At 40.6% G+C, this 23,453-nt stretch overlaps 2 protein-coding genes across 3 annotated transcripts in view; one reads left to right on the forward strand and one right to left on the reverse strand.

The window, feature by feature from the left end:
* The first annotated feature begins 1,085 nt into the window (after nucleotides 1-1,085).
* prg4a (proteoglycan 4a) lies at nucleotides 1,086-8,631 on the forward strand. Of its 2 annotated transcripts, none has more exons than XM_080034496.1 (14): nucleotides 1,086-1,272; nucleotides 2,009-2,125; nucleotides 2,815-2,928; nucleotides 3,087-3,149; nucleotides 3,304-3,366; nucleotides 3,900-4,025; nucleotides 4,451-4,669; nucleotides 4,893-5,006; nucleotides 5,340-5,426; nucleotides 5,608-5,747; nucleotides 6,017-6,179; nucleotides 6,755-6,838; nucleotides 7,232-7,369; nucleotides 7,541-8,631. In XM_080034496.1, exons 1-14 carry the CDS (start codon nucleotides 1,185-1,187, stop codon nucleotides 7,699-7,701), a joined length of 1,677 nt encoding a protein of 558 aa, XP_079890622.1. In that variant the 5' UTR covers nucleotides 1,086-1,184; the 3' UTR covers nucleotides 7,702-8,631. The 2 variants fall into 2 exon arrangements, with proteins under 2 accessions (XP_079890622.1, XP_079890623.1); XM_080034497.1 differs by having other exon boundaries at nucleotides 4,893-4,994.
* Nucleotides 8,472-23,453, reverse strand: part of LOC307256068 (nucleoprotein TPR-like) — a gene marked incomplete at its 3' end in the record, with an annotated part of 43,767 nt that continues 28,785 nt past the window's right edge. The window contains exons 39-55 of the mRNA XM_080034934.1: nucleotides 23,199-23,392; nucleotides 22,730-22,800; nucleotides 22,235-22,437; nucleotides 21,535-21,729; nucleotides 21,146-21,261; nucleotides 20,606-20,680; nucleotides 19,465-19,686; nucleotides 17,071-17,242; nucleotides 16,466-16,653; nucleotides 15,989-16,054; nucleotides 15,706-15,797; nucleotides 15,399-15,511; nucleotides 14,973-15,071; nucleotides 14,754-14,895; nucleotides 13,255-13,352; nucleotides 12,083-12,187; nucleotides 8,472-8,530 (exon numbers count right to left, since the gene is read on the reverse strand). Coding sequence (XP_079891060.1) covers nucleotides 8,472-8,530; nucleotides 12,083-12,187; nucleotides 13,255-13,352; nucleotides 14,754-14,895; nucleotides 14,973-15,071; nucleotides 15,399-15,511; nucleotides 15,706-15,797; nucleotides 15,989-16,054; nucleotides 16,466-16,653; nucleotides 17,071-17,242; nucleotides 19,465-19,686; nucleotides 20,606-20,680; nucleotides 21,146-21,261; nucleotides 21,535-21,729; nucleotides 22,235-22,437; nucleotides 22,730-22,800; nucleotides 23,199-23,392 — 2,210 coding nt within the window. The remainder of the gene's footprint in view (nucleotides 8,531-12,082; nucleotides 12,188-13,254; nucleotides 13,353-14,753; nucleotides 14,896-14,972; nucleotides 15,072-15,398; nucleotides 15,512-15,705; nucleotides 15,798-15,988; nucleotides 16,055-16,465; nucleotides 16,654-17,070; nucleotides 17,243-19,464; nucleotides 19,687-20,605; nucleotides 20,681-21,145; nucleotides 21,262-21,534; nucleotides 21,730-22,234; nucleotides 22,438-22,729; nucleotides 22,801-23,198; nucleotides 23,393-23,453) is intronic.

A 23,453-nucleotide genomic window follows, 5' to 3' on the forward strand; every position in this document is an offset into this window, starting at 1 on the left:
AGCATCAACTAACCATTAATAGCAATAACTAAGCGTTAAATAACAGTTCATTAATGTACCCTTAAAGTGTTACCTTGTTGAGTAACTGAAGGCGAGACACTGCATGCAAAAACATAGTTTTTTTTCGAGCAGTTTTTCATGTAGTTTCTCTTAGAATAGCATAATAAAATATCCAAAATGTACATTTAATCTTGTCGGTTTGTGTCTGTATATAACAACCATCTTTAACGGTTCATTATCTCAAAATTTGTTTTTTTAAATCAACTAAACTTTAAAAAAGAAAAGATCATTACAGAAGGATGTGATCAGATGTTGTTAATTGTCTGATTAATGCTACATTTTGTTCTTAAAAACATGCCGCAAACGCGTAATATCTTTTGGTTTACAACATTTAGAAAAAGGCTGGAGGCCTATTATCTGTTCTGTAAACACTTTGGACACTAACATGTTGTGAAAATGAAATAAATACTTTAACTTTGGCTTTATCCAACATCTGGATTTTTAGTTTTTAAAGAGATTCCCATTTATGCATAATTAGTTAGATATTGCCAAATTTGCATATTTATTGTAATATTCCTGAACATATTGTAATACAAGAAAAGTTATTTGAATGTAAGTAATCAGCCTGGCAAATTTGTATGATGAAATCTTTAAGTTAATTGTTTCTACCCTACTCACCTGCGGTGTCTTTCCTTAACAATAGTTCCTAATTCATCATTGTGTGTTGCTTTCAAGGTACCACTGTTGTGTTGGTTCCCAGGTATACATGTTGGGAGACTTCTTATTATTATTACATTTTTCCACTGAACAAAGTAAATTGTAAAATATTATAACAGGCTCTGTTAAATAAACTATATACTTTCTACGAACGCTAGTGGAGTCATTCTTTAATTAGTTACTTTCCATCCCTGCTCATAAAAGGTACTATGTGTGGGCATTCATCTACCGCAAGTGTAGGAGTTTTAAGTATGTCTTGGCAGTTGATAATTGGTCTGTGGGTGAAGCATGTGTAGTGTGGTGCTAATTCAAAGTGTCCTGTCTCTGTGCCCTTTGTCTTACACTGTATATAAGAACCAACAGATGAGGAGAGGTGACACACTGAGAGTTTAGCTACTGATTCTCTCACAAACCTTTCTGTTATTGTGGCAGTTTTTGAGTTCTTCTTAGATCCTCTTCAGTCTTGGATGAAGATCATGATGAAAAAAATGTCCCCGTGGTTTCTGATGCTGGGCCTTGCTGCTGTGACCTGCACTGCTGCTGCTGCTGGACCAGGTAGGGGAGACCGGGGTTATATGAGACAGTTTTTTTGCATTTGATGATTCTAAAGGAACATTTAAATTGTGTTTGTTTCAAGTTACTGCAGTATGTATAGATCAGGTTGTTGCGTAGCCCACACTAATTCAAACGGGTTATATAATGATTATGGATTGAGAACAGTAATCCCACCAATGTAATAATAACATAATAATACGGTCCTTAATTTATCTTTTTTAATTAAAATAGAAGATGATGAACTTGAGTAACTTTGCGTGACAAAAAATATTTTTAGGGGGGTCTGGTTTTCTCTCAATGTGTCCAAGATGGTTGTGTAATGTGAACTACAGCTTCTTAATACGTGGTCACATGATCACTTTAAAATTAAAATTAAAAAGTGGGTGTAATCCTACCCACTGGCTCTACTCATTCCGTTCTCCCGCATGCACTGAGCCCTCTGGATATGTCTGTGTTACCGACATTTAATTGACCCTTTAAAGATTTATCTGCGGCCTTATTATGTACCTATACCATAGCTTGTCTAGTACCGCATATAATGTCTCTTTATATGCTTTAATTTCAAATACGGTCTCTAGTTTGCCTTAAAATGTCTCACAATAGGGCTATGGTAACATATCATGTTTTATATTGCATCCATGATTCCATTTTAAAATATACACTTACAATGCCTTGAAAGTTAAGATGAAAGGATGACTGATGTTCCACCGGCTTCTCTCTCTCTCTCTCTCTTCAGGCAGCTGTGTGAGTCGCTGTGGGGAGAGCTTCACCCGAGGACAACAGTGTACCTGTGACCAGAGCTGCCTGCAACATAACGAGTGCTGCCAAGACTACCTGGCTGTTTGCACCAATGGTAAGAGACATGCATTATACAAGACACATACAACAGGATAGAGAACATTTTAATTTGATTAAATTATGTAAAAAGAGCTTGGTCTCAATTTGTCTGTTTTGTTTTAATTGAATTAGGGGGCTTGAACGTGAAATCACTCATACTGATGGAACTTTCCAGATTCTTTTACCTCATTGTTTGCTTTTCTAAGCTTACTGTATATCCTTACAATGAACTGGCTGTTTTAGCATCTATTCAACATTTAAGTCTCTTTTTAGCATTTTGTTTTGGTTGCAATGGAACTTTTGAGCCTTTCTTAGCTCCTGGCAGCAGTCAGCTGCTCTTGATTAAAAAGCTCTGAAAACATAAAAACAAACAAAGCAAACTGTTCGGTAGTAAACATTGTGGAGGTTTTTTGTAGCTAAAGAGCCAGACTCAGAATCAATGTGTATGTTGGTTCATGTCCGCTGGATGTGTAAAAGGCAATTATCTGCTTAAACGTTATAGCGATTAAATTTGTTAATTCCATGCCAGGACAATATGTGTCTTTCTTAATGTTTTGAAATTATTCTGCCTCCCCCCCACCCCCCCATGGACAAAATATGACTGATGCTGCTTTAATTTCAATTCCCACCCATTTTTGATCAGTTGCAGGCAGCACAATTATGCTTTGCTGTGTGTATAATGTCTGTTTGTCCGGCTGGTCTCAGTTCAGTCCTGTCAGGGTCGCTGTGGTGAGACGTTCAGGCGCGGTCGGCTGTGTGAGTGCGACCCACAGTGCAACCTCTACAACACCTGCTGCCATGACTACCAGCTTCAGTGTGGTAAGCATATAGTGTAGTACACACTGCCTCACATATATATATATAAGATGATTGCAGTGGAGTTCAAATAAATCTAATTAAACTATAAGCAGTGTTGGGTATAGGACGGACAAAATAATCCAAGAGTGCTTTGTTCCACCATGTCTCTCTGTTCACAGACGTCTCTGTGTCTGTTCCACACTCCAGAACTTTCCAGCCTCCGAGGAATGCTCGTGGAAATGGTAAACCTAGATAAGTTTGTCAGAGGAAGACTTAATTATAATTATAGAAAATAGAAAACCGAGGGGAGCCGCTCAATGCAGATATGTGCAAAAAAATAATAATACATATATTAAATGCTTAATTTGTACACACATATTTTCTCCTCATCCTCAGGAAAACGCAAATCAGAGAAGAATAAGAAAAGGTCCAACAGTGATAGCGAGGAATGGTACACAGGTAGATGTTGTTCTAATCTTGAATTCTTTGTTGATTTTAAAATGAGAAATCCATCAAAACTCACTCAACGCCATTACCTCTATCCTATGAGGGGAACATTTATTTTTTAACATGCTGCATATTTAATTACATTTGTGTTGGGGATATCGTACCACTATAGTACAATATAAGCTTATTTGTGGGCTGCATTGCCCAAAATGTAGCATTGGAAGGTAGGGGTGGTCAAAAGGGGAACCAAACACAAATCTTAGACCCTTGGCCCTCCAACAGGTCAACCCGGCCATGTTAATGAAGAAATAGCTAATCAGATTTTATGTTCTCACACGAAAAGAGACTGTTGTTGCTGATTATTCCGTTCTTTGTGTGAGAGGCTGGTTATTCTATTACTCAATGATACATTTCCAGGGGCAAATATGCACTGCTTCAAAATAACACCTTAACTTTTCTGAGCACGGAAAAGGAAGTCTAATAACAACTGTCAGTCTTCAAGGGTTCATAATATGGTAATTTAAAAATAATTTGTTTTCATGCAGCGAGGGGTCTCTGCCCCGACTACCCAGGGGCTCAGTGTCCAGGTGCATTCGGCCCCATCAATCCTCTGTCTGCTGGCTCCTATGGCCCCGCCCTCCCCGCCCTCCCAGCCAACCCACGACGACATGGTTTGCTTTCCTTCCTCCTCTGCCATTTCATTCTTTACTGAAAAGATAGTATAGTTTTTTTGCTAACACTTTAAAATAAGGATACATGAAATTACTTTTAGTTAATGCTTAGTTAACCCTTAATGAGCATTTACTAAACATTAACTAACCATTTACAACTACTTAGTTGATGCTAAATAAGCATGTGATGCTTAACTAAGCACTAGTTAACTTCAGCATAGGTTATGCTTAATAAGCATTGACTAAGTGTTAACAAATAAGCATTAACAGTTAATTCATTATTTATAAGCATTTACTAGATTTTAAGTAACTGTTAATATCATTTACTAAGCATCAACTAACAGTTAATTAATGTACCCTTATTGTAAAGTGTTACAGTTTTTTCTTATTACATAAAAAACATTACGTTATGTTGTCTCCCGTAGATGGGAGTAACTTCCCCGAGGGTCGACTGCCAATGTCCAGTCCTTATAGTCATGGTGGAGCTCCAGACTCACCGGTGCCTGGCTCATCTCTGCCCAGTTACAGTGCTCCGTCTCTGGGTAACTCTGACGGTCACTCTGCTCCTGGAGCTGCTGGTGGTAAAGTCAATATCCACCTGGTGCTGTCGCCCGGGGGGTTGGCTCCATCCGGGCCAATTCAAGGTTATTTAATTTTGAATACAACACTTGTTTCATTTGATTGGGGTTGAACTTTGAATAATTGTAGCTTATGTTCTATTCAACACACAGTCCCACTTTATTCTTCTTTGAAAGTATTTTTGTAACCTTGGTTAGAACTCACTGTATCCTACATACAGTAAGTAAAACAACCAAACTGAAGTTTAAATGCAGGACATTTGACCACACAATGGTGTTTTGTTCCCAGGTCTCAGTGGTACAGCTGGCGCTGGACCCAGCACCCTACAGGATGTAGCCCAGGCTTTGGGTCTGTCTTTGGGGGAGGCAGGGTCTGAGGGACATGGGAGAGGTAGGACAAGAGGTCCTGTGAGAAATGTAATGACATTAAATGTCTCACTGTATTAAAATTTAAAAAATAGTTTTTTGCTAATTGAAAATGTTTAAATTAAAAACATTTTACAAATCTACTCACAGAAAACCACTATCTCAAAAATGTGGCACCAAAGCAAGGATGGGGTAACTGTAGTCAGCATGATATGGGTGCAAAAACAAAGTTGTTTTCATCCACGACTACCCCAACAATAAAATAGCATAATTTTTGAACACCAGGGATTTTTCGAATGTAACATAATGTGTGTGTGTGTGTGTGTGTGTGTGTGTGTGTGTGTGTGTGTGTGTGTGTGTGTGTGTATAGGACGTCTTGCTGATGTCGACCTATGCAGTGATTCTCCTATCAATGGACTGACAGCTCTCAACAATGGGACCATGCTGATATTTAAAGGTCAGTTGCATTCTGTTGCCCTCATGGATACATTTTATATTGTGTTAGTTATATTTATACTGGGAAGAAAAACACAAGAATAAGTCCATGTAGCTTTTTTATGTTGCTCTTGTAGGATATGTGTGTGTTAGTTAGTGTAGTGTGGTTATCTGAGTGTCCTGTGTGTATATGTGTGTGTCAGGTGGGCTGTTCTGGTCCGTGGACCCTGCCAGTCGCTCCGTTGGTCAGCCACAGAATATCACAGACACTCTGGGCGTCCCCTCTCCCATCGACACTGTCTTCACACGCTGCAACTGCCTCGGAAACACCTACATCATCAAGGTGAATATATTACTATAATCAAATTCTAGAATTGTTTTGGGAAAAAGTCAGGTTCATCATTTATCATTTTGAAATTGAATTTTTGGACAGGCGATTTTAAAAGGTTTTGAAAAGTTTTGAACTCCATATGGTTGCTATAGAGTTTTCATTAGAACACATCTCTCTAGATGTCAGTATTCTGAATACTATGTTGTCATGCCGAGGTGTGTTACAAAGAGAACAATGTCCTCCGTTGTGTGCTGTAAGCATTTGAACCTCTATGTCTCCAGGGGGATCAGTACTGGCGTCTGGATGAGAACATGCAGATGGAGCCAGGCTTCCCCAAACCCCTGTCCTCTGAGTTCCCTGGTCTGACAGGAAGCATCAGGGCTGCTCTGCCTGTACCAGCCTCTAGGAGCAGGCCAGAGACAGTCTACTTCTTTAAGAACGGTGGTGAGGCAAATATACACCAACTGATACACAGAGGGACAATATGGGCTGGGAGGGACAGGCACAAGGCATAAGTCAGGTTATTACATTAATGTGTAAGGCAGATCAAGTGTCCTTGAGCAAGGCCCTCAATAGGTAACTGCTAACTGGCCAACAAGTTTGTTTTTGTGAGACAAATAATGAATTCATTAGCTTTCTGGTTTGAGATGATCTTATCACATATGCTATCCATCCCCATGGACAGAAATAGATCAAAGCTCCAAACGATGTGGTTGTTTGTACTAACCCTTTATTAGGCAATCATTCAAATACTTGGAAATGAAAAATGTCAACCCCAGTGTTAGTGGGGGATATTAAAAGATTTGACACTACTGAAGTTACCGTATGACCCCTCGCGCGATAAACGGTCTGGTCAGTTTATAGTATAACTGGTCGGACATAAATCAAAATACTCTGTCGTCTCCCTGCAGATATACTAATAATAAAAAGATGCATTCAGATAGAGATGGCTGTACAGTGTGGTTTATATGCTCTTTGAGTTTCTGGACCAAAGGTATCTCTCCCTATCCGTCTTCTAGGAGACACCATGCAGAGGTTCACCTTCCCACCAAGCAACACTCCCTCCTGCAGCAAGAAGCCAAGTCGTATAACTCCCCGGGCTGGTAAGTACACCCTGCGTTCCAAATCACATACTCTTTCTTTTTACTACACTACATACTAAAGTAAAGAAGAGTTTTAGGGCCACAGGAGAGAAAAAAAAAATCAGATAAGGAATTTTTTTTTTCATTATGTTGAGAAATGTCAAGAATTAAGACGAATACTCCAAAATGCTATTGAAGTTAGTGGGGCATTTATGTATTTTCAGTATATTACAATTGACGTGCATGTATTGGGACATACTAAATTTGGCATACTAAAAAGTAGGGAAGTATGGGAATTGGAACGCAGGGAATGTCTAAACAGCATTTCTCCCAGACCTCTACCCTTTTAAAAGCCCATGGGCATCAGTGCATGTTGGAGATGTACTTCAACAATGCTGTGTATGGATTTCTCAGGTGTTCCAGAAGTCCCTCTGAGTGGAGAGATCAACCTCAAGATCTCTGTGAAGGGATTCCCCGGCCCCATCACCTCTGCTCTGTCCATGCCCAGCCCTCAGAGCAGAGACAGATACCAGCACCTCCTCTTCGCTGGACGTATGAACACCCTTCATCATTCCACTAGATTGATTTCTGACTTGTATCTTATGTCTGGTTCAGGAAATCATAGTCGGCCTGTCTACTCAGTGAATATATGTACTGAACAAAATGCAGCCGTTTAATACTTAAATTTTTTTGTTCCAATACATTTCTATGTCTTCTCCACAGCCCTCTTCTTCAACGTCCAGATATCAGGTGACCTTCCAGAGCTGCTCAAATCTGACCCGTCTGCAGCCTTCTCCCCTCTCCCCATACCCGACGCCATGCCAACCAACTCTGCCCCTCCCCTCCCAGCCAACTCCATCTTGGTCTGGCTGCGCTGTCCCTAAAAGGATGTCCAGCAAAGGAGACAAAGGCCTAGCTTTGGTATTATCTGCCTGTCTACTCAGTAAATATATGTACTGAACATGATGCATGCCATTTAACTACTTTTAAGTTTTATTTTCTAATACATTTATGCCACGATTTCTAATTCCCACCCTTTTTGGAAAGTTTAATTGCCCACTGTTGCATAGTGAGTGGGTTGAATTTATTCATTTTGAGGAATTTATTTAAAAAAAAATTTAACGATTATTTGTGATGTCAAATGTTTTTAAAAATAAATGTAGTCTATAAGTACATGTGTGAGAGTCGGGAAATAGCAAAAAGTTATTTCCCACAGCCCGTCTTCAGACCGTTAGCCCTGGTTATTTATCACTCCTTCGGTAGTGGATTCCACCTTGATTATAAAAATAACACATGAAGTCGCTGCTACTCATTATTTGACTTTATTATTAAAACAAATCTATAAACAGCCCAAAGACAGAGCAACATGAAGATGCTAACGACATTACAAAACCAGGACCGCTCTCATTAATACATGTCAAATGCAAATGACAAAAAGCAACTTAAAAACTCAGATTTCACAAACAATGTGACCTTATATGTCGCACACATAGAAAGCCATTATGTTGCTGCTGTAATGGTGCGATTAGTGATTTGGATTGGTCAGAAGATTGATTGATACACTGAATGTTAAAAATAAAAAAAAAGCAATGGGGAACTAAGCCTTTATATTTCCTTATTGGATGAGATAACCGAGTTGTTGCTGGTGAGATCATCATTTGGCGACGCCCCCTCGGCCCATGGCTCCTCCCCTTCCTCCTCGTGAGAAAGTTCCTGAAAAACAGAAAGATCGTCAATGTTCATGTTATGTCCCCCATGCTTTCTGTGTCTGCTGCTCTCTGCTTATCTATCCTCAATAAACATATTCATCATTACCCTGTGACTGACTGGAGTTATTTTATTTTCAAATGCACAATACAGCTTGACAGTGTGGTTCTGGAAGGAAAAAAAAACTAATTAATTTTCTCCATTACGGATTTGATTATTAGCCATAATGTCCTAACCATCCAAGGTAGACCTACCACGAGCTACCAGTGTGGATAGGCTCCTGAATATGAAGTTTGTATGGTATCAACTCAAGTGCACGTTTTGAAAGGAGCACGCTTAAGTATCGTTTGTTGGAAAAATCTAGGGAATCGCAATGGATTGTGGGAAGAGTAGTTCCTTCACCCCCAGAAAAAAAAGTATCTACCGTACTTTTCGGCCTACAAGCCGCGACTTTTTCCCCGTTTTTCGACCCTGTTATTACACAGCACAGTATATATTCAGTAGCTACTGGGGATGGGCGTTAGTAATCGAGTACTCCTCGTTTCAAATGATCTCGATTGGTGGATGAGGAAAATAGTTTTTTGTTTTTTTTAGTGTTTGTAGCCTTTAGGCCGGCCGGCGGGCCGCCCCTATTTTAAAATGTTATATGCGTGTACAAAACGGCACAAAACGGATATAAAGTTTAACAAAATTAAATATTTTGATCCAAGTTAAATAAACTAAGCGTTGTGTCAAACAGAAACCGCAAATAACTGCCACCTCCGTGCAGCGCAGCCAGTGTGTGGTCTCCACAGCACCGCGGAGCTGAATGCGGTGCTGGAAAACTTGGAAAATCACGTAAAGAAGCCAGGCTGACTTCGGGCACATTCGAGCAAACGACATTTAAGAAGCCTTTATTATGGAATATAGGATTGAGATTCAAAAGCCGACGGTGTAACGTTCCGTTAACGAGGAATTAGTCGCGGAAATTAGTCACGGACAGGAGTGATCATTACGCGGTTGGATATACTAGCCTACTACTTCTACTGCTTTGGTGAGTTATTTAGCCTATCTATGTGTTTAAATTGTAGGACAATCATTTTATTGTATTTGCTGCCCTTCTTATTTTAAATGTCTATTTTGAATGTTAGCCAACTACAGCCCATGCTTTTTTTCTCTCTCTTTTTTCTCTCTCCACCGCAGACCTACTCGATCGGTTTAAATTGTGGCCGCTTATTTAATTACTTTCAGTTAGGAAAATGTGTTTTAAACTTGTGGAAAATAAATCCTTAATATCATATGGCAACTGTGAGTGTTTGACATAAGCATTGAGCGCTTTATTGCGGTCAACCGTTGTTCTGTAGACAGATGCGTTGCGTCCTAAAAATAGAAAAAAGTTTAACGAGGAATCGATTGATCCTCGAGGAATGCAAGCGATCACACGAGTAGCGAAAACACTCGTGCCCATCCCTAATAGCTACTATTGCACAAAATGGTAACACTTACATACGTTATGCAAATATGCAACTTGTTTGTTGAAATGTGGGAGCTTCCTCAAGCAGCCATCTCTTTCCCGACAATCCCCTCTGTGCACGAACTCTTACATATGGTAATTAAACATTATAACACCTGCGGCTTATTGTCCAGTGCGGCATATAGTACGGAAAGTACGGTACACAGGCTTTTACCTTTGCAGTTTTCTCAGTTCTTCCATAGTTTTCTTTGCACGAAATTGAATGTTTAAAAGTCACGAGTATTCAGGTAACGGCCCAGCTTGGTTCCATGATTAATACAAATATTGAAACAGGGTATCTGCAGGTTTCAGCATGTCAAATTTAAGACTTTTTAAGACCTTTTTAATACCACCTTGAATGAAATTTAAGACCTAAAACACAATACATATAGGCGATATTTGGGGGGTCCAGCTGTATTACAAACCAAGCATAGCTTGTGTGTCACTCAATGAGACTCATTCAAGTTTACTTTTTGTCTGTTTATTGAACATAAAGTGATACTCATTTATATCAGAAGCTAGGAAGAAAGTAGCCTCTCTCAGGGTATCTGCACATTTTAAGACCTCTAATGAACACCAATACCTTGGCAAATCTACAAACTACACTTCAGTATATGCTCTGTAAAGAGTTTTATTAAGTTTGAATATCAAATATTCAATGCACTTTAGCTAACAACTGCTGTCTAATTACAGAAAATAAAAAAATTCAGCAGTCTGAATGAAGACAATGTCCCCCCGCATTTACCATCAAATAAATATAAGATCACTGTAAAGGCAACGTGAAAACCCATCATTACCAGCTTTTCAACTTATTACAGAGCTGTATCAATTGATTTAGCCTACATTTTCTGATTATCGAGTCACAAGAACAGTTTAATCAATAAAGAAAATGTGTTAGCTGCAGCATGCAGTATTAGAATGAAATACAACAATCTGGTAATTTATGGGGAATAATGTCCTTCAAATTTTAATTAGCCTATTTATTCAATAAACAACAAACTTAGTCCATTAACTTTATTTTTCAGAATTTATGGCAGAAACTATTTAAAAATTGGTTCAACAGGTGAATGTTTTTGCACTTTCAAAATCGGGAAATAGGCTAGGTACTGTAAAGTAGGCATAGCATACTGTATACAGGTTTGCAATTTGCGAAATGTTTTATTTTCTTCATATTGTTGCAGGCAGCCAGGTTAATAAACTGCGGGTATTAGGGTTGTACCGAATGGTGATGGAAATGTAGGCCACTGTCTGCGATTGACGGGACGATAGGCAATAGTTCTTAACTAGCCGTCAGAGAGACGAGCGAGGGCAGAGTGGAGAGAAAGAAAGCGACAGACAGAGAGAGAAGCAGAGACTCGCGTCTCACTCTGCGAGCTCACGGCAGCGCGACCCGAATGACCGTCTGATGAGCAGCTATTAATTAATAAATATAGATACATAAAATGTTTTACTAAACACAATAAATCAGTTTGTTTCTGTGTGATTTGCGTTTGGGTCAGTAGCCTACCTACATCGCCAGCGGGCGGGTGGTTGCACACCTATAAGCAGCGGCAGTGTGTGGTCGCGGGGTGAATAAAGCCAGCCATGATAATTGTCGTCCACCCTCCACCTCTCACTGAATTTATAATAGCAGGGCATGTATTTCGCTGGGTCGTTCTCCCCTTTCTTGCTTTCACGCGACCGACTTCAAATTCGGAGGCAGGGGAGACACATTCTTCTTCTATGCTACGTTTATATGCGGATCACAGCCACACACGGCCGTACTGCCTCTAGCGTAGTATTGGACTTTTATATGAGCAGTTAGTTAGAAAGTAGCCTCTCTACATCTCCTTCTCGGATAGTCGCGGAAGAAAAAATATATATAACATTGAATATTCCTGCCCCGACAAATTTAAGACCTTTGAGTAATGGATTTAAGACCAGCATATCACATTTTTAATGAATTTAAGACTTTTTAAGGCCTTAATTTTAGATACATGAATTTAAGACTTTTTAAGACTTCCGCGGACACCCTGTGAAATAAGCAAATTGGGACAGGGAGGGGTGTGTGCGTATGTGTGTGTTACCTCTGCGGCTGAAGAAGGTGCGGACCTCTCCCCTGCCTCCTCTGGTTCCTCTGCTGATCACTGGCTGACTGGGCACTGTGCGGCGCTGAGGAACACTACTGCTGTCTGTTAACCAGAGCCACAGACAGGAGGAGAGGGGGTCAGTAGAGTTTACATGAAGGAACACAAGCTCAGGAATAACTGTACATGTGTCATATCAACTAGGACAAAGAGATACTAAACACAAATAGGATGATTGAGGATATCAGAAAGGCGGGCAAACGTCTTGTGACATCAAAAGATTTCTGCTAGAAGAACTTAAAAGGCCCTCCTCCACTTGCAACAAAATTCCACTTTTTCCAGATAAACATCCTATTTATGGATGGAATACATATCTTATTTACATGGCTATTGCTATTATTATACTGTTACTCAAATGAGTGGCTTTTTTATTAACTTATATTTTTTGGACTAAATGAAGTAAGCAACACATTTGACTATACGTTAATCTTTTGAATGTGAGAATTTGCTGCTTTTCTTTGCATTTTACTATGATTGAATGGCTATCTTTATGTTTTGGACTGTTGGTTTAAAAAACAAAGCAAAACAGAAAAACTCTAAACAATTATTTAAAAAATCCCGTCACTAAATAGGTGAAATGATTATTAATAATTATTAACCTGTACTTTCATCAATAATTTCATTCCAAACCTCTAATTCATGAAAACGTAAAGAACTGAAGACTGTGTTGAGGTGAAAACTAACATGTTAGAATGTGTAGAGGAATACAGCCCCTGTGACTTATACCCTGCGTTCCAAATTACATACTTTTTCTTTTTACTATACTACATTTTTAAGTACAGAAGAGTATTACGGCCACAGGATAGAAAAGAAAATCAGATAAGGAAGATTTTTTTTTTCATTATGTCGAGAAATGTCAAGAATAAAGACGAATACTGCAAAATGCTATTGGAGTTAGTGGGGCATCTAGGTATTTTTGGCATACTGCAATTGACGTGTACGTATTGGGACATCCTAAATCTTTTTCTGGCATACTTAATAGTAGGGAAGTATGGGTATTGGAATGCAGGGACAGTCACTGTTTAAATGCAGGAGGGGACATTGGGTGGGATACATTATGAAAGTCAAACTAGTAGTGTTTAAATGATGGACAGTGAAACAGCAGAAATTACCAGGGTCTTGGCTGGTGGATGGCAGCGATGCATCATCACTCTGCTGTCCTGTTGACTCCATGTCTGTCTGGCTCTCCAAAGACGACTCAATACCAGGACTGAAAACACAAAACACGCTTAACCCATTGATGACTATGGCAATCTAGGATGCATGTCCTTAATGCCTGAGGGTTTTCTGAAAAAATAGTACGAATTGTCAAGTCTACCAAAACCTTAATATCTAAGCCTGTGTAGCACATAGAAACATGAAATAAAATACATTTAAAAGTTAAGGTTCACAGGTTTTATTTAAACATGCTCCCTTAGCGCTTACAAACCAACAAATATTTCTAAAAATCGTCAAAATTAGATGAATTAGAAAATTATTAAATATTGTTAATAAATAGATGCAATGTGTTGTGTGATTTTCGTCAGTAGTCTATAGTAGACCTTGATTCTGCGCACCAAACGCCACTAACTGTTCTGTCGCCGACATAGCTGGCGTATTTTTTTTATTATTTTGTTTTATTTTTTTATTTTTTATTTTTTTGATTGACATGATTTTCGGCAAACCACACAACTTTTGGGTGGTCACGTGGTCTTAAAAAAATCAACAAAACCCACCTCATGTGTATTTGAACCAATGACAGTGCATTCTATGCTGGGAATGCCATGAAAATTAGATAAAGTAATAATGCTGCGCGACGCAGCATCAGGCAGGAGAGCCAATGTGGCATCGCGCAGCAGCCGTCATCAATGGGTTAACATGACGCTCCCTCCTATTAAAAAAAGGTTTCATTCAACTCAAGTCTTTTCACCACAAATACACCTGACCCATAGGAAAAAGGGATGTGTCAGTTATCTCCCAATCACTCAATCAATGATTCTCTAATATCTAATATGTCGGGTCTCCGTCTGGCTGCTCCCGTAACTTTGTTAATACGCCACCATACCTGTGTGTGTATTTATTCTGTTAAACCCTTAATTGTATTTTATTCTATCTTTTTTGTATTTAGTGCACAGTAAGACTGAGTCAGCCACACCACCTTATCCCTGCACATACTGTATGAGCATGTGACATTGACCCTGCGTTCCGAATCGCATACTTTCTACTATTTAGTATGGTAGAAAAAAGATTTAGTATGTCCCGATTCTTGTGGCCAGATTTAGGATGGTTAAAAAGACCCGGATGTCTACTAAATCCAGCCAAGATTTTTAGTGTGGAAATCAGCATCCTATTTGGCCAATTCTGACCCATAATTCGGTGCGATCCTGAAGTGACGTCACATCAATGGAGCCTCCATATGAAAACAAACGGGGATGCGACGGATATAAAAGCAAGAGGCAAGATCAAGGTGAAATGTTATGATGAAATAGTAAAAGTACGTCCCAATAGTATGCCTACTGCATCCTAACTAGATTATTTTTATCGTTGGATGTAGTATGTAGAATAGAATAGTCATTTGAATCTCCTCTGGTTGAATCAGAAGCACAGATGTAGTGACAGAGCAGTGTCTCACCCGTCTCCTTCGTGCTCCATGAAGACCTCGTCCCCGTCGTCAGCAGCAGAGGCCATCCCGGTGGGGGCGGTTACCATGGGAACCGACTGGGACGCCATGTTGTCTCCGCTGTCTGAGGGCAGAGACTCTGTGAAAACCGTGACTGACAGAGGCACACCAGGTCATGGGAACAGTTTAACCTGATACCTGCTAAAGCGTCATTGTGTGCGTGTGTCTTACCTGGTGCAGCCACTTGTAAAGGTGTGGTGGGGACACTCCTTCCTCCTCCGTCTTCATCATGAGCAGCCAGGAACAGAGGAGACTCATACATCCCCAGACCTGCACACACAGCACAAGTAGCTCAGTGAAATGAATCAACAGGTCATTGTTTGGGGCCGATGTCAATTATATGCAGAAAGAAATATCCGATTACCGATGAATTGGCTAATTCAATTAAAACATTTTGCCCAAACATATATATTGAAAAAACATTTTGGAACCCTTGAATATAGATATATAAATACTTTGTCATATACAGGAACTTTTTATTTCTTTTTAAAGCCGATGCCAATTATTCTGAGATAATAATCTATAAGGCTATAATCGTCTGATTAAAACGGTGGGCCCTTAGTAGGTAGGTGGGGTGTGTTTGCGTGTGTTTGTTACCTCCTTGCGAGGCCAGCTGTCCCAGGTCAGAGTGTGAGTGTGATGTCTGAGCCATGAGGTCTTCTGGAGGTCCAAACCTGAACCTGGTGGACAGTCCTGCTACCTGAGGAGAACTGAGGAGCGACAGAGGTTTCAAACCTTCTTACTGGTTTTTCAACTTTTTCTCTCATATTAGCGCACGACTCTAGACTAGAATATCGGTTTAAACTTTTCCAAACTAGTTAAACATAAGCTTTCTTTTTTCCATGATGTTTACATTCTATATAGTATTTAGCATATTACTATAATGTGTGTGTGTGTGTCTTACTGTATAGCCTCAGCAAAGCCATCAGTGCGATGTGGGACCACCAGAGTGGGAGTACTGGGAACCATTCTGTCGTCATCGTCAAAGAAATGTTGCTGCAACACACAAACGGAACCTTTCACTTCAGCTGCATCTACTTCACACAGAATTACCTTTGTTTGTTTGTGTGTTTACTCGGGGTCTTTTCTTAGACCAATACATACAAGACACCAGTCTCACACAAAGCAAATGTAACCCAACTCATTTACACACACACACACACACACACACTCTTTCCATCTCTTACCATATTGCCTATTCCAGGGGTGAGCTGTCGTCCTACTGACGGTCGGCGCAGCTGGGAGGACTGTCTCTGATGAGCAAACACACGTCATCACTGTTAAAAGTCTAATACTAGTTATTCAAGAAATCATGTTCCAGAACATTCTGCAGTGATCTAGACTGAAGTATGTCTGAACATGTCTCGTTAGAACAACTTGGCTACTGTTCCCCGATGACTGAGGTGACAAAGAGAAAATCCTGGTTAGATCTTGTCTGGTGAAGCTAAAGCAGACTTTATAACCAAGGCAATCAGTTTCTACATCTGTGTGTGCGTGTGTACCTGTGCGTGTGTATTCGATTTGTCTGTATGCGTGTACCTGTTTGTGTGTATTTGTGTGTACCTGTGTGTGTGTGTGTGTTTATCTGTGCGTGCGTGCGTATCAGTGTGTATGCTTGTACCTGTGTGCTTGTGTACCTGTTGTAATAGCGTGTATGTGTGTACCTGTGTGTGCGGGGGTCCCAGCTCGGGGGCCGGTGGCTGGATGTACAGCCGTGGTGGCAGTGGGTGTGGGGGCCGGCGTGGGTGGGGCAGTCGGGGTGTGAGGGAGAGGGAGGGGGAGGGGGTGGAGAGGAAGTGGACGTGCTCTCTGGGCGGCTCGCACTCTGATGTGGCACTGCTGCTGCCTTCACCTGAAAGAATGAATCACAGTATATTATCAGGGGGGGTTTCAATAAGGGGAGCAATCAAGATGGTTTATTTTGTCATATGCACAATAATGACAGCAGCAGTCATTGGCAATGGAATTATTAACTGCCAGGCTCCTCTCCACAATGCAATATAGAAGAGAATGTCGTTAGCCTCATAGCATAATTGCCTAAATCATATTTACTCTACTCTACTCTACATCTACTACTCTACATGTACTTTTCATTAGCCTAACAGCATAATTGCCTAAGTCATATTTTAAGGGTTATAGAGTAGGGTAAAGTAGATGTAGAGTACATGTAGAGTAAAAGTAGAGTAGAGTAAATATGATTTTGGCAATTATACTATGAGGCTAACGATATATAATAGAAATGTATGGGGTGAAATGAGTGCGTGCTCACTGCTGTGTGGTGGCTCAGATGCATGCTGGGTGTCCTCTGTGCTGGGGTCTCCTGATGGCTCCTCCCCTCCCTCCTCCTCCGCCTCCCTGCTCTCCTCGTTACTCTCTCCCATCCTCATCCCGCTGTCACCATCGTCCTCCTCCTCTTCATCATCCTCCTCTTCCTCCTTATACTGAGAGACACACACACATCTGGGTCAGAGTTTCCGTTGTCCGGTAATTACCGGTCATTGACCGGAAAAAAATGACGGGGACCGAAAATTCTAATTGTCTCCGGTCAGATTGTCTGGTTGAAATAATTCCCTCTTCACACTTTGAATTGTTTTAAAACATGCTACAGTGATTTTCAACTATTTAATACTACTGAATAGATGAAAAACCATGTTTCATTCATTTAAAAAAATAACTGTGTGTAGACTGTAGCGAATGCGTAAAAGGTAAAGGAAAACAAACTGCATGACGCGCTCTCGTTTTGATTGAATGGACTGTTTACAAACTACAAAAACGGCGACATCAAGCGGGAAAATCAAAGCCTAAGCCACAGCAAAACAAGGACATATTATATATAAGAATGACTTCTTAATACCAAGAAGCGGCCAGTCTCACGTAAGTTGCAATGAAGAAGACTCTGACTCCGGAGAGACAGCTGATGCCCGTGGCTCAGCCGAAACGGAGGGAGAGAGAGCGAGCGAGAGAGAGAGAGACTGTTAAACTCATTAGTGCATTTATTTTTTATTTTTTTCAAATAGGCTAGTATTTGATATGAGAAAAGACCTAAACTTTATTTAAAGTAGGCTATAATAGTAGCCTAGGTAAGTCGCTGCAGGCCTACTGTTATAAGCCAGTATACCTACTGTCGTTTTGATTTTTTATTATGGCTTTCTGACTTGCAGCGTAAATAATTGTGTCCGCACTTTATAATATGACTAGCCAGTTTGTTTTATATGAACGACTCATTATTTTGCGTGTAGACGTGTCAGAGTCATATATCGACAAATCAGTCGATTCATTGACTTTTTGCAGCGGCAGGGCAAACAAATTGCGATCGGAGGTTTCCTTTAAGCACCACAGACAGCGGCCACCGTAATGTTCAGAATTTGCACCAAAGCTCTAATGATAGTAATAAAGAGAAGCTTTATTTAAACGCTGTCCATGTGACGGTGGTGACTGGTTGTATATCGGTTTGCTGTAGACATCTCACGGAGGGAAGCGGCTGTTTCACTTTACTTTTTCTCCGGTTGCGCAGTCAGTTTGGCGACATGGCACTGTGATTTTCGGGCTCGATAAATGTAATCAGATAGCGGAAGCCTTCCCACCCTGGCAGCCCTTACGGGCGGAATATCCCCGATTATGATTTTAGTCGTCAAACCACAGAGTCTGTCTGCGCATCGGCTCACTCTCTCACACTGGCGAGGTGTCACGGTGAAACGCTGCTTTCCTCGGACGAAGGCTTTTTTATAAACATCCCAGTCGTAAATGGGTGTTATAACTTTATGCTGCATAATTTGCATTGCACTATTTTCTCATTTGTTTGAAAAAAATCTCCAAACCATTTGTGAAGCTGACATTTTCATGTACACACAGCAGAAGTGAAGCTCCTGCAGTGCGCTCACAACCACACATTTAACTCGCATACGGCTGCGTCTGACGTCTTCCATTTCCAACAACAATCATTATAATAATACAATTATTTTGAGATTTCAGTCGGCTACGAGTCGAAAATCGGTGTTGAGTCGACATTTTTCACAAAGTTCTAGGCAAAAACTGCTGTTTTATTTCCTCTGCTTTTGAAGTGAAAAATATGCCTAGCCTATCGGCACATTAAATGTTTTGTGCTTTGATTGAATTGTGTTGTCGTCACTGCCTGTTGAAAGTAGCCCACATTTAAATATAGTAGGCTAAAAATATACATGCCTTGATGATATCAATCTTTATATACAGTAGTTGCTTATCAATAGGCCTACTTGAACTGGATTTTTCCGATATGACCGTTAATGAAACCTGGTCACATGACCGGCACCAATTTTGTCTAGCGGAAACCCTGATCTGGGTTACAGTCAGGTCCAGAGGTATTTGAACATTGACACATCTTTAATAGTCGTTTGCTCTGTGCACCACCGCAATGGATTTGAAATGAAACGATCAAGATGTTCTTTAAGTGTGTGTGTGTGTGTGTGTGTGTGTGTGTGGGGGGGGGGGGGTGCTCGTGGTGTAGTGGTTAGAGTGCAATTTTATTAAAAAAAAAATACATTTATATAAAAAAACAATGAGTGGTCGTGGGTTCAATTCCGGTCCGTGGACCTTCCCCCCTCTCTCCGTCATCCCATTTCAACTCTGTATAAAGCTTGAAAATGCCCCCCAAAAAAATATATACATAAAAATAAAAAAGAAGCACCTCGTCTTCCTCCTCTTCTTCCTCCTCCTCCTCCTCCTCTTCCTCCTGCCTGTCCTCCTCCTCTCTGCTGTCTCCGCTGTCTGTGTCGATCACGATGACGTCGCGGACGATGGCCGAGCCCTGGGAGGACATGTGATCAGAGGGGACGGACTGAGACACGTCTTCTTCATCAATGACCTCGTCATCTGCAGCCAAGACCGGGAAGTCCTCTTCTGGAAGCTCCTATTGGCCACAAAACAATCAACTGTTATTAAAGACCTACTTCACCGGTGTAAATATGAAGGTGTATTGAACTCCGAGATCCTATGTAGTATAAATGTGCAAAAAGTTTAGAAATCGGTTCATCCTAGCCTGAGAAAAGGCATAACGAGTGTTTTATGGTGTCATTGTCTAAACCTACATTTTCCCATGTGTGACATCACACATGGGAAAATGCAGGATGAGGATTAACAGGACAGCTGGGCCGAGGGAAGACTGAGGGAAGAAAAACCTCATTCATTATATTATAATAGCGATTTTATAATGATAGAACGCCGTTCCCGTATGGGTGAAGTATTCCTTTAAGCATTTAAAGTGCTGCGACCAACACCTATGTTATTCAGGGCTGCAACATGTTTTCTTCAGAGATGAAATGGTAGTCCTTAAGCACGGGCGGGTATTGCCATTGAAAACATTCCTTTATGACGCGCTTGAATGTTTACTCTAGTAAACGATTATATTTTTACTGTAGGTTATGGATAGCAAGTGAACAAGTATTTATGTAGACATGCATACTGACAACAGATGTCTTACACACTAACAACAAACAAGCAAGTAAGTCGTTCTTTTTGGAAAGGTAATACAAACTCTCCAACCGTAACAATTAGGTAAAATTCAAATGTTTTCTTTGAATAAACAAGGAAATAAGCTTATTTGGTTTAAAGATTTAAAAATAAAAATAAACCATAGATGATTTGAAGGAAAACAAAATAGATCACAATACTTTCACTTTTTAGGATGAAAAAAACCCCAACAAAGGTAAAGAATAAAACAGACATGTGTTTGTCTCACTTTATCTTGCTGTGTGAGAAGCTAAAATAAGGATGTTCTGAGTTTGGACGTAATGATTGCTCCATTTTGATTGAGTAGCGTAGCAACTGACCTGACTGTCGTCTGGTGAATCCTGTCTCTCTTCCTCTTCCCTCAGCTCTGCTTCAATCTCCTCGTCGCCTTCCATCTGAAACACAACACATCACACAGCTGTAAAGGCCAAAGGAATAAGTTCAGGAGAATTGAATATGATGAAAAAAAGAAAAAACAGTGTGACACATGCCAAATATAGATACACAGCCCCCGGAAAAAATTAAGAGACCAGTCTGGATTTTTCTTCAATCTTTATCTCTACATTACTTATTAAACATGCTCTAAATAACAATATTTTCAGTGTGAATTTGGGAGAAATGTTGCCAGAAGTTTATATTATGAACTCAAAATGTTCATTTTAGTCAAACATATGCCTCTAAAGAGTAAAACAAGACACTGAACATTTGGAGTGGTCTCTTGATTTTTTCCGGAGATGTAAATATGACAGATACAGAAAAAAATTATAATAAAAAATATCACACTGAGGGAATATAGTTAAATGCTACGAATGGAAAATATTTTGAGAGTTGATTTGGTAAAGTTGTGTCTCCGTGTTTACCTGTAGTGCTATGGTTGGTTTTAGTCGTAGTTTCTTAGGGATGGGAGGTGTGTGTGAGCTCTCTGGTCTGCTCTCCTCTACCTCCTCCTCTTCCTCTCTGCTTCGCTTTGAACCTGCTTTAAAATGACAGGATAACACATTACACTCAATTCAACTGTTAGGCTGGTGTCCTGTCAGGTATCAACAGTGGATGGGGTTATAAAGGGAAGGAAAAAAGACGACTTCAGTGAAAGCTGTGATGGCAAATGTGGAAAAATGTGACACTGTGTGACAGATACACAGGTCAATTCTTTATGAAACATCTAACATTATGAAGACAGTGAATTAGTTAAGGTTTAATGGTTATGTATAAAGTTGCAGAGTTGCAGGTGACTTTAGGTCCGGCTCACCTGCTCCAGTCACAGAGGAAGATGTAGATGGCCGCTCTGCCTCCACACTGGGGCCTGTGTCCTGATTGGGTGCCTGCTGCTGGGTGGGCTGGACAAAGGCCGTGGTCTGGGTGCTGGTTGGCTGACTCATCGATGCGGATGTGTTCCCTAGTCCGGAGCTTGTGGAGTGTACGGAGGCTCCCGCACTCAACAGCGCTGCATAAAAAAAGAAGCAATACATTACAGTGACAATCACATATTTATCAGCTGATGTACTATATATATGTACATTACTGAACTGACATACAGTTTCAGCAACCTCTTTAAAGGTGGAATAGTGATTCTGAAGAATTCGCTTGTCAAATTCACTGTCAAAATCAGTGATCATTTCCTCCATGCTGTACTCTTTGTGCCGGGAAAAAAAATCTGCTGTTTATACACAGCCTAGGCTCTGTAAATGGATATGTAAAGAGAGGGTCTGTGAACAAAGGGGCCAACATAGCTAGCAGCGCGCCCGTTCACAGAGAGACGGCTGTGCATTAACATTGGATTTTATTTCAGTGCACACACTATAGACAGGTAGCGGATCATATCAGGACATATTCACTGATTTTGACAAACCAGCGTTCTCCAGAATCGCTGACTCCACCTTTAATAATACTCTCCTACTACTTATTCTCTCCTTCCATTGTTGAATGTGTTTCTCGTCTCTTGCTCTCACCCTCTTGGCTGTCAGTCTGCGTGGTCGGCATGACGGTGGCAGTAGGCGTCGGGATGGGCACAGTTGCCGGGGTAACCATAGGCCGGATGCTGGCCCGGGGTGTGGCCTTGCTACCAGGGGAGGGGCTGGGCTTGTTGCTAGGAGACGGGGTACTTGTGGTGGTGGGGCGAATGTTGGCTGTGGGCGGGTCAGAGAGGCTGGAGCTGGGGGGAGAAACCGTGACAAGTTATTAATTTTTTTTTTTTTAATGCAAACAATTTTCATGTGCTTCCGAAGACAGCCATCGACCTAGTCTTGTCTACTTTTGTGGCACGCTTCAACTCATACAGCTTACTCAAAACAAGCCCATTTACAATGTTAGTGTAGCTAGGTAGGAGGAAGTACATTCATTGAGTGGAAAATGTAAAGGTTGTATGAGAACTATAAATGATAAAAAGCCCATTGTCAAACATTCAGACTAGTTTCTGGTCTTTGTGCACTTTGTTCATTACTTACCTTCCCCTGTCTTGGGTAGGACTCTTCAAAGAGATCTGTCTCTGCTCTGCAGATCTGGCCTGATCCCCTGCCTGAGAACACACACACAGGTTTGGAATAATTAGATGACAGGAATACATCAGAGAGTGTGTACATTGTAAAACTATTACATTTAGAGAATTAAATCAGAATAGTATAAGCAAAAAGCAATTATATTTACAAAGTACAAAGTTGTAATATTTTGGGAAAAAAGGGAAATATTATCTTGACAAGAGATACTGTACTACTTCCAAACTGTTTCATTCTGTCTGCCTGTCATATTGTCATAAAGCACATTGAGCTTTAATTGTGTTTAATTATAGCACAGAACACAACATTTCTAAAAAAAAAAAACATCTGGTCAATTTCTGTAGGACAAAGGTAATGATCGGTGGCCTTGGAGTATGGACCTTCATATCTGTGTGGTTGAGAGGCAGCTGGATGCGTGTACCTTAGCTCCAGTCTGATCCTGAGGTTCCTCCCGGGGGTCGCTGTGTGCTTGCGTCTCTCTCAGTTCTTTCAGCTCTCTGTCCTGCCGGAGAAATCGTCCTTCATACTGAGACTTGAGGGCGTTGATTTTCACCTCCAACTCCTCCTTGTTCTGTTTCAGCCCTTCTATCTCTTGACTGAGCTGCACCTTGGCGTCTATAGGAAACAAAGTCAAGTAACCCTTGAACTAATGTAGCAGAGAAAGCTACTTTCTTTA

Source organism: Ammodytes marinus (assembly GCF_949987685.1).
Source record: "Ammodytes marinus genome assembly, chromosome: 9".
Taxonomy (NCBI): Eukaryota; Metazoa; Chordata; class Actinopteri; order Uranoscopiformes; family Ammodytidae; genus Ammodytes; species Ammodytes marinus.

Coding starts and splice junctions, on each gene's coding strand:
- prg4a (XM_080034496.1), top strand. CDS start 1,185: ATGAAGATCATGATGAAAAAAATGTCCCCGTGGTTTCTGATGCTGGGC. Junction 6,839..7,231: donor TCGTATAACTCCCCGGGCTG/GTAAGTACACCC, acceptor TGGATTTCTCAG/GTGTTCCAGAAGTCCCTCTG. Junction 7,370..7,540: donor GCACCTCCTCTTCGCTGGAC/GTATGAACACCC, acceptor TCTTCTCCACAG/CCCTCTTCTTCAACGTCCAG.